The sequence below is a fragment of the Vigna angularis genome, chromosome 3, assembly GCF_016808095.1.
Source record: "Vigna angularis cultivar LongXiaoDou No.4 chromosome 3, ASM1680809v1, whole genome shotgun sequence".
NCBI lineage: Eukaryota > Viridiplantae > Streptophyta > Magnoliopsida > Fabales > Fabaceae > Vigna > Vigna angularis.
In genome coordinates, this window is record NC_068972.1 from 10,409,698 (window position 1) to 10,420,654 (window position 10,957).

At 30.8% G+C, this 10,957-nt stretch overlaps 1 protein-coding gene across 3 annotated transcripts; it reads left to right on the forward strand.

Annotated features, from left to right (window-relative positions):
• Positions 1-2,348: 2,348 nt before the first annotated feature.
• On the forward strand, positions 2,349-8,585 carry LOC108321957 (SEC12-like protein 1). 3 transcript variants are annotated; one of them, XM_017553882.2, is made up of 11 exons: positions 2,349-2,497; positions 2,647-2,921; positions 3,322-3,422; positions 4,164-4,296; positions 4,392-4,483; positions 4,781-4,880; positions 4,971-5,043; positions 5,159-5,279; positions 6,784-6,903; positions 7,981-8,051; positions 8,150-8,585. In XM_017553882.2, the coding sequence occupies exons 2-11, from the start codon at positions 2,745-2,747 to the stop codon at positions 8,344-8,346; spliced, it is 1,185 nt and encodes a 394-aa protein (XP_017409371.1). In that variant the 5' UTR covers positions 2,349-2,497; positions 2,647-2,744; the 3' UTR covers positions 8,347-8,585. The 3 variants fall into 3 exon arrangements, with proteins under 3 accessions (XP_017409371.1, XP_052730787.1, XP_017409370.1); XM_052874827.1 differs by having other exon boundaries at positions 2,488-2,558; XM_017553881.2 differs by lacking the exon at positions 2,349-2,497 and having other exon boundaries at positions 2,565-2,921.
• Positions 8,586-10,957: the final 2,372 nt, after the last annotated feature.

The following is a 10,957-nucleotide window of genomic DNA, read 5'->3' on the forward strand; positions in this document are numbered from 1 at the left end:
AAGTGATGATCAGTTTTGATTAAAAATTTAAGAAACACAAAAATGTATATTAAGGAACTTTAACGTTCTTTGGTGGTTCTTGGATAAAAGTTTAAAGAGATATTTGTTGATAACGAACAATTGCTAAATGTGAAAACTAATAGAAGATAATATATATATATATATATATATATATATATATATATATATATATATATATATATATATATATATATATATATATATAACAAGGTCAAATATAACATTAGGACATGAACATCTATAATTACTGTCACAATTTTGTCTAAAAAAAATTGTAAAAATGAATTAAAATCTATGAACAAATTTAATCCATTATATATTTAAGTAATAGTCAAGTTGAGTTAAAAATATTTTACAAATTTAAGCATGAACAAAAAGTAAATACACTCTATAATATAGTTCACTTAGGTTGAATATGTTGGGTGTTTGTGTAACCCACAAGGAATCTCCTTCTTGATATACCCAACAGAATTGATATACCCAACAGAATATGTAGTAAACTGAATTATTCACCAATCTCGCAAAAAAATAAAATTCAATCAATTATTAATTTAATAGTTCAGCTTATAACACACCTTGTTCATTCACTTTCCACTTTGTTTTCTATTAGTCATTTTTTAAGGTAGTAAGATATAATATAGGGTTTTTGAGTTTTTTTGATGGATACTTATTTATTATCTAAAATAATAAAAAGCAAAGTTTTAAAATAGATTTAAATTTTTGAATTTTGGTTATATATTAAAGAAATATTAGATTAGAAAAATGTATTAGTAATTTTTTTAATTAAGTGAATTATCTCACTTAATCCATCAATCAGTAGCAAGTTAAACTAAGTTTAAATTTTTTACTAATATGTGAATTAGGTTGAATTGACTCCTAAATGATAAATCTGTGATAAATCGAACTATGTTAAATTGAATTATTTATTTTAATAACTCTACTACAAATATTTATTCCACTATCTATTAGAGTATTTGTAAATAAAAAGTACATCTCTTTTAATACCCATAAATACTTGCAAATATTTTTTAAATTATAAATAAAATTATTTTCAAATTAGGTTTTTACCATATAATCTCAAATACAAACTTTGTTTTAAAGTACAATTTGTATACTAAAATATTTATATAAATAACTTTGATCTTTTCAAAATAAATTAAATGAGTTACACTAAAGTGTAAGTTTTTTAAGATTTTTTTTAAACTTTAATTTTTGTAGTTTAAATAACAGTATGTAAATATAAAAAATCAAATTTTAAAAATATTATCTCACTGATAATTTTATTTCATCACTTTATTTTCTTAAAATGAATCAAATAAAATTCAATAAATATAATCAACAACATGCATTCGTGGATTTCAAATTATGATATCCGTCTCCGTCGAGTGAGTTACTAAAATACTTATATGTAAATAAATATATTAAAATATTAATATTTCTTAAAATATATATAATCAATAAGTATATGTATTCGTTATTCACATATATTTATTAAAAATATTAATTTAGTATCTATTGTGGATTTTAAATGTAGATGTTATCATCACAAGGGTGACAATTTTTTCGAAGGCCACAATGTAGTATTTTAAGTATCACAATTTGAAGTATTTTCAATGAGAACGTCCCAAATGGAATAATGAGTCAAATTACGTCGAATTTAATGAAGAATAGAGCTTATTTCGTAGAATTTAATATAGGTAGTAATACTCAAATGTAAAAGAGTAATAATTTGTATATAATTTTAAAAAAAATGTATTAAAAAAGTATACAATTTGAAAAGAAAAATTATATCGTTATTTTAAAATAAATCAAGATATTTAATTAACTTTTTTATTAATTAAATGTTGACATATCTTTTTTATTTATTAAAAGATAAAATATCACACCAAATTATATATCTTTATATGTAGAGTAGATTATTTGCTCCACATTATAAATTATAATGAAAGCAAATTCCAACACAAACAAATAAATCCTGTATAAAATCTCATCGTTCAAATTTACTGCAGTTGCAGTGCCATCACTTTTGCGCATCTTCTTTGCGGCGAGGTTAGTTACTGATCTGCGATTTCACCACTGTATACTATTCTTAACATGACTTGTTATGGTGATTAAATTAACATTGGTTCCAACGGAGTAAAATCAGGCATCTTAAATGAAAATTAATCATTTAAATCAGTGTAATCCTCTGCATAAACAATTTATTTGTTAGATAAAAATTAGCCACTGTCTTCTATTGTCTCCTTACGGCACACAGTAACAACGTGGTATTAATGCCGCGGAATCTTATGCGAATATTTCCATAGTTGACAATGTTTCTTCCACCATCTTGTTGTTCTGGACCCATCTTTCATTAAACAAATCGCTTCAAATTTTCCAACCCTAATATTTTCTATTAGTTTTATTTTCACAATTTGTGCAAGTAAAATCATAATAAAACCCTACATTTGTGCATACCTACTACTCACGTTAAAAGGTGAGACATGTCTGTTTTGAATGTGTTTAACTTATTGCTAAGAAGTGTTTAACTAAAACAGGCAAAAGCCTCTTTCTATGTTTTTTGACTTTTCTTTTAACTGGGGTTCTCTTCTTCTTTCTGAAATTTCTATTTTGAATTTCCTGAAGAATTAATTCAGTGATCTCCGGAGAGTTCCATTTGTTGCACCTGAATTGGAAAAAGAAGCGAACTTGGAATCTGGGTATTAAATTTTCGAACACTTTCTATGGGGAATGATGCAGGGTCACCGCAGGGTCCAGTTACTTGCGGGTTGTGGATTCGGAGGCCCGAGAATTTGAATTTGGTGGTGTTGGGAAGGTCCAGACGTGGCAATTCTTGTCCTGCTCTCCTCGAGATTTTCTCCTTCGACCCTAAGACCATTTCTTTGTCTACCTCTCCTCTGGTATATCCCTAAGACCCTAAGTATAATATGCATACCAAGCATGTGTGTCTATGCATACATGCGCCTGTAATTTATCCTGTATTATGTAGTGTGGCCGTTTGAAACACTAATTTAATGTTAGTTAAAGTTGTTTTCTTAATGTATTGTGTTTGCGGGTGTCTGAGCATGTAGATTATGTGGAGTGAAATATTCGAATTTGTGCGCTTATCCTTTTAGTTTTTCGCTGAAACTGTTTATGTTTTCCTCCCAGAAGCAGATAGTTGGTGGAAGTAGATATTATGAACGAATTCTGTTGAAAATATTTTTGGTGTCGAGTTTCTGGGTTGCTGAATGGAAGCAAAGCACGAATGGGCTTTTTGCTTTTTGTTTTAATGATGTTTTTATTTGTTTGATATTTCAGACCACCTATGTGTTGGAAGCAGAGGAAGGTGATCCTGATGCTATTGCAGTTCACCCTAGTGGGGATGATTTTGTGTGTGCTTTCAGCAGCGGTAACTGCAAGTAAGTTCCTTTAGAGCTTTTGGGATTGAAACTTTGTTCTTCTCTCTCTCTCTCTCTTTCTCTCTCTCTCTCTCTCTCTCTCTCTCTCTCTCTCTCTCTCTCTCTCTCTATATATATATATATATATATATATATATATATATATATATATATATATATATCCGATGAAATATTTTAAAGCTGGGTCTCAACTTACATTTCTAAAGTTAGCAATCCCTTCCACTTTCAATAATCTCAGAATCAGACGTCCATAATATTATCTTCCTTTAATTACTCAATTGGGAAAATAATACTGTAGGCTCAAGTCTACCAGATTTCTTTTGCACAGTTTCTTGTTCTTCTTTTACCCGGGAACTAGGTGAATGTCTGACATAGTAGTTATTGTTGTCTCTTAAGTATAGAAAACTGGATTTTTGCCTCTAGTTATTTTTATCATATGATGGTTGTCTTCTTTTGATACTGTGTGAAGAAACTACATCAGTTGGTTATATGGCCAAAGTACACTTTATAAATCCCCCCACTTGAGTTAACTTTTTGAGGTTTTCTTGGACCCATTTTATTTAAATTCTAATGTGATATGAAAGCATATTCAGTCTTGATGTTTGCCCACCCGCACATGTCTGGTCCAGCCTACAAACTTCATGCTCTAGCCTCTAGATGTGTAATATTGGGTAGGAGATCTTCTCATGGTTCTTAATTCACATAGATATATGGATTGAATTATTTTTCTATGGCCTGTAGATTGTTTGAGCTGTATGGCCGTGAAACAAACATGAAGTTGTTGGCTAAGGAACCCACTCCTCTGCAGGGTATTGGTCCCCAGAAATGCATTAGTTTTAGTGTTGATGGGTCTAAATTTGCTGCTGGTGGATTGGTAAGCATAGCTCTAGAATCCAACCAACTGATTTTATTTTCTGTGCAGTACGAAGTTTGATCCTGTGTTTGACTTTCTGTCTTTGACAAGTGTAGGATGGACATCTCAGAATTATGGAGTGGCCTAGTATGGGTGTGATTTTGGATGAACCGAAAGCACACAAATCAGTCCGGGATATGGATTTTAGGTAAGTATAATAAACAAATCTAGTTGAATCCTTCTAAAAGATGCATTAATCGATACATCTGGTAAATTTTAAAAGTAATTGATAGAGTTGGTAACTTTAGTAATCTTATTTGGACTTCTTACAACAAAAGAAGATAATTTTTGCTTTCTATTTTCATTCCTGCAATAACTTGACTGTGTATATGTGATCTTTTGTTTATTTAGATAATAAAAGTATGTGACATTGTAAATATCTTAAGCCAGAAACTTTGAAGACATTGATACTTACTCTACGGCCTTCATTTTTCTCATACTTCAGTCTAGACTCAGAATTTCTGGCTTCAACTTCTACTGATGGGTCAGCAAGAATCTGGAAGATTGAAGATGGCATTCCATTGACTACTTTGTCTCGCCGTTCGGTATGGTATATTTGATTTAAGAACCTGTGGCAAGATCTGTAAGCAGTTACTTATATTGCATGATCTAAATATTTCATTGTGTCTCTTTAGGATGAAAAGATTGAACTGTGTCGATTTTCCAAGGATGGAACCAAACCATTTCTATTTTGCTCCGTTCAAAAAGGTATAAGAGTATCTGGTTTATAGTGTATATTCTATGGTATTAATTTGTATATTCTTCAAATCTATTTGACCAGCAAAGCATGGCCTTTATTGTGGACATCTCTGTCTTTGTGCAGGTGATACTTCAGTCACTTCAGTTTATGATATTAGCACATGGAATAAAATTGGGCACAAGAGGCTGATTAGAAAGTCTGCTTCAGTAATGTCCATTAGCCAAGATGGGAAATACCTTTCTCTGTAAGACCTACAGTTACCTTCTGAATTTTGGGCTTATGCGTGGTCATTGGTCAACATTCTTCCCTAATCTTTTGGCAGTTTTTGATTTTGAAAATTTGTCTGAGATATGTAACTATCGCAAGTCTTATCTTTAGGATTTAGAATTTTTATTTCTTTTGTTTTATCCAACACAACTTCTATTCAATTGCCTTCTGTTATGCCAAGCAGTTCTACATACCGTAAGGAGTGCTTGTATTTTCTTCCCCGTGCATTATCTGATTCAAAAGTAAATATCCCAGTCTAAAATTGTTGACCAGGAATGTTCTTCATTACCTGACTTCACCCTACGTTAAACAAACCACTCCATAATAATCAAAGCAAAAACTCCAGTCACGATGTTGAAGTCAATATCCCAATCTAAAAATGTTGACCACGAAGTTCTTCAATGAATACATGATCACAAAAATAAGTTTTCCTTTTTTAAATTTACATTAATCTTACTGTTAGATATGATTAAGACATTATTAGATATTATTAGTTACAATATTATGTTTTAGTTTTAAATGTAACGGGCTTAGGCCCATCTCTTTGTATTTTCCTATTTATAAATGCATAACTCTATGTGCTCAATACACATTAGGGGTTCATCCTATGTCTCTTTCTCTTTTATTTTAACACTTACTATGATGTTGATATTCCCATGTAGAGTCTTCCTTATGTAATAAAGTCAGTCACGTTCTTAATTTTTGTAGAACATCTAGTCTATATTAGTATATTTAAATTATTAAACATATAGTGATTTTGTCCATGTTGCCAAAACTGTGAAATTGACCATGCTTTTCCATCTTATTACTTTGCCTCTTTCTGATGTACTGTAGCTTGATACTTATATTTATGTTTGCATTAATTATATCTATGTATTTTCTTGTGAATCATTTTTTTTCCTTTGCACATATAAGTCATCTGGGTGATAGAACTACCCAATCATTTCCTTATAACTGCTGAGCTTTTTAGTTTGTGTTTACCATTTCTCCAATTTAATGCATAAGAAGTGGTTGAAAAGTTGTTTGCAAAGTACAGATAAATTAACTTGTTTAAAACTCATGTTGTGTCATATTGATCCTATTTCCTTTTACAATCGTAATAGCTTTTTTCAAAACTCATTTTCCCAGGAAACAATATGACCTAAGATGATGTATGTCATTCTATTTTTTCAATCGTGGCTTGCCTTTGTCATTTTCTTTTTGTTTTTTTTTTCGGGTAGCTCTTAAAAGAAGAGCGAGCGATTGCTTGTTTCATGACTATAAAAAATGTTTAAATATAGTGCACTTGTAAACCAAAGTCTGGGGTACACCACCTATAAAATTACTATTATATATTCACCAGAAAAACTACTATAATTTTTTATTAAAAAATTTGAAGGCCTGCAAACTTGACATATGATTTGCACTTAACTTGTATATCACATTACATTTTATGGTATATGCCTCATGTATTTCAACTCATCAAAGTTCTGTGAGTCCAGGGGCAGCAAAGATGGAGACATATGTGTAGTTGAAGTAAAGAAAATGAAGATATACCATTATAGCAGAAGACTGCACCTGGGTACAAATATTTCATCACTTGAGTTCTGTCCTGGGGAAAGGTAGTCTCTATCCTCTATTGGTTTAATTTGGCACCTTTCATAAATGAATAAATACCTATCCAAGCTTTTAGTAAATTGGTTAATCCTCCTTCTTTTTCAATATTGGTCACAAAGTTGGGATTAAGCTTTTAATTTAAATATTGGAACATTCATTGGGTACGGATTTATGTAGACTTTGAGTAAATTGTTAAAATCTTCTTTTCCCAAATTTTAAAACAAAAAATGGAAGCATAGTGGTTAGTGTAAATGGTATTTTAAGAACTGTGTAAATGTTAGAAAGGAAAGTTATAGCCTTTATGATACTTACAAAACAAAAAGCTAGAGGCTAAGGAGAATGTGTTAACTGCCAAAAAGATAGATGGTTACATAAAGAAGATGATTTGCGATAGTATGAATATGCTTAATCCTCTGGGTTCCTTCCTTCTCAGATTTTTGGATTTTATAATCTAAGGATCCAATATTTAGAAGCTATATATTTATTAGTAGGAAACATTGGATCGATGTAACAAGTATGCATGATAAGTGGTTTCTAAAATATTAGGTAATGTATTGGCTCTTGTTTGTTTGAGAAATCAAGGAAAATCAGACAGAAGCGTAGAATTACAAGATCGGGCATGCGAAGAAAGGTGTGCAAAATACTAGAAAAAATTAAGTTTCACAGACAACCGTCACCCTATGAGTTAGCTTTTAAGGTTGAGTTAGTCCTGTATCCAAATTTGAAGGCAAATGATTTGGTGAAAAAATCATGACTGTAGATAATATTGAACAATGAGGCTGTTCCCTGGACTGTCCTGATTAGCAAAGCACAGTGTAACTGACAGGTTATTGCTGAAATGGATCTAGGATAGGTTACAATTCCCTTATGATTATGATTAATATCAGCAATGGATTTCCCCCCCATCAGATTATTAGCCAGAGTAAATGTGAACTTTTTTGAAATTGAACCTTGGTTTTAGAGAACCAATCAGACTTGAAGTCTGATTGCATGATCTTTGCAAATAGCAAGTTACTCAATGAATTAACCTAATGAATCTACCTTTTCTGTCTTGTATACTCATCCGGGCTTTTCTTGTTCAGGGTTGTGCTGACAACCTCGGTAGAATGGGGAGCCCTGGTCACTAAGCTGACTGTACCTAAAGATTGGAAAGGTTTTCTCTTACACACATGCATACATTCCTTCTTCCTTCTAAAGGCATACCATAACTTTATTCAATTTGACGTTTTAAATATCCTTTCAAACCTGCAGAGTGGCAGATCTATTTGGTGCTTTTGGGACTATTTTTAGCATCAATTGTTGCATTTTACATATTCTTTGAGAACTCTGATTCATTTTGGAAATTTCCCATGGGCAAAGACCAACCAGCAAGACCTAGGTTTAAACCTGTCTTAAGAGATCCCCAGTCCTATGACGACCAAAATGTTTGGGGACCAGTTGATATGTGACAACACTCAAACTCTTGAATTAGTCTTCATTGCTGTGCTGTTGTATCAACATTTATCTAAGCCCTTGTATATTTGGCCAGTTGACTGATATTACAAGCATTTACTTCTATTTATTGATATGTAATTTTATTAGAAGCTTTAGGAATAATCAAATGGCTTTCTTAAATTTGAAATTTCCACTTAGGATGTTTTGTATTAGCTGCTATGTGATGGATCCATTGAAGAGGCACATCTTTGGATATTTTTCCATTGTCCTTATTTTCGTTTCTTGATCGAATTTTTTATTTTTTGGCATTTCATTTAAAAAGCACAGGGCAGATAGGGATTCAATTTATAGCATAGGATGAAGTTTTGATTTATTTTTTTTGCTGTTTAAAATTAAATTTCATTAACTCGATTGTTACTTGTTTTTTTTATCAAATAGATTAAGTCTACATATTTTCATACAATTTTAAAACTATTAAATATTTCATCAATTAATTTAACTTTAATGTATTGTATAACTTTATTTATATATATATATATATATATATATATATATATATATATATATATATATATATATATATATATATGTGTGTGTGTGTGTGTATGTATATTTACCTGAGCATGAAGATGGTATATCCCCTGATTCTATAGTTAGATATATTAAATTTGTGTTAAGTAGGCTAAGTATTTAATAATTATTTTAAAAATGAGTGCTTTCATTTTCACACCCATACAGACAGCTACAGGATGCATAATCAATTACATAAAAGGATTTGACCTAAAAAGTCAACTAAAAATAATGTAGCACTTTTTTTCCAGTATTACTCCACGAACACTTTTTTATTCTAATTTGAAAGTTTAGACTTCAAGTTATTATATAGATATTACAAAGTTTGGATGAACGATTTTATCATTTTTAAGGCATTCAAATATATTGAATTGGAATTGATTTTATTTCATATTGTTTCACTTTTTAAATATTTTATAGTAATTTAAATTTAATGAAAATTTTTATTTGGTTAAAGTACTTTGATTATCATCAAATTCAAAATTTTTTTTAAATATTAAATATTTGTTAAAAATAAAAGATATATATTAATATTAATAATTTTTTATAATTGATCTTGATTGATGTTATTTTTCGTTAAATTTTTTCAAGATAATTTTATTTTATATTTGTAAAACTTTTTTCTTTATTTATGTTACACAAGTTTGTCTTTAAATTAAGAGGTGATAAACTCACTTACTGTCATATTAAAATAACACCTAGTCAAGTTTAAATTAAGTCGATTTAAGTTAAATTGAATTAAACTAGGTTCAAGTTGAGTTGAGTTGACTTCAGTTCATGTTTACCTAAGTTGGTATGAGTCTAGACTAAAGTAAATTAGTTTGAACATAGGTTGAACTTACTTAGTATATCTCAATTGAGTTGAATCAACCTAATCCAAAGTCGAATTAAGTTAATTCTGGTTTAGGTTGATACAAGTTAATGTCGAGTTTGTGCATTCTACATCCGATCAAGTAATGATAGGTCTATCGTAATATAAATTAAATTTGACTTGTGTTTAACCATGTTTTGTTATCCATGTCAGTCTTAATTTGATTAAGAGTAAATTTGACATATTAATCAAGATAAAGTCAAGTCAGATCAAGTTGAATTTACTTAAACTCAAAATCAAGTCAGACCAAGTTGAATTTATTCGAATTCATGTCAAGTTGCACCCTCCTAGAAGAGTGAACTCTGAGTAGATATTTTTTCTGACAACACATATTATATTTAAAATTATGAGGATAGCATATTGTGCTTTATATTTACACAAGTAGCACAATTTTCTCTTAGATCAGAATTCAGTTTTTAGGAAATCGAATTTTGACTTATATTTTAATTATTTTTTCTGACTTATATTTTAGGTTTAATGTTTCGGTAGGTTCCTATTTTCGTCCAGAATATGGTCCCTTTCTTTTTTGGCGTCTCAATTGGGTCCTTATTTTTGTAAAATTGAATCAAATAAACTCTTACTGTTAAATTTAGAAGACGCCGTTAGGAAGAGTGTGACGTGGCATGTTGATGATGTCTTTTTAAATGATGTGGCATTAGAAATGTATGTGAAGTGTATTATTTTAATTTTTGAATTAAAAAATAATAAGGACAAAGTAGTCATCTGCCATCTCCTCGAATGCCATCCTTCATCTTCTCCAGTGCCCAGCTTCCATGGCAGCCACCTTAGACTGCACAGGAACCCAATCCTTCGTTCAACATTTTAACCACTGCAAGACAAAATAAGAACTGAGAAAATTCCCAAATCAAAAACCAAAAAAACCCTAATTACAAAAACCCTAACTCGCACCTTAATCGCAAGTTTCTCCACGTCGTCGTAGATTGACCATGGCGTGAGTTTTATGTTGTTAATGAAGGTTGCGCAATCAGATGGAGAGGTTGTGACAGTGAGAGACTGACCGGGGAGCGTTGTCGGGATCCTTGCGCCAACGCTTAGGAGGCGGAGGCTGGACGAGGTGAGCGGGAACGGTGCGAGGTGGAAGCGGAGGAGGTCAAGGGACGGCTGGCCAGATTTCTTGAACAACTTCTAGTGTTAAAGCCATAGATACGAACCTTGAATCCAAG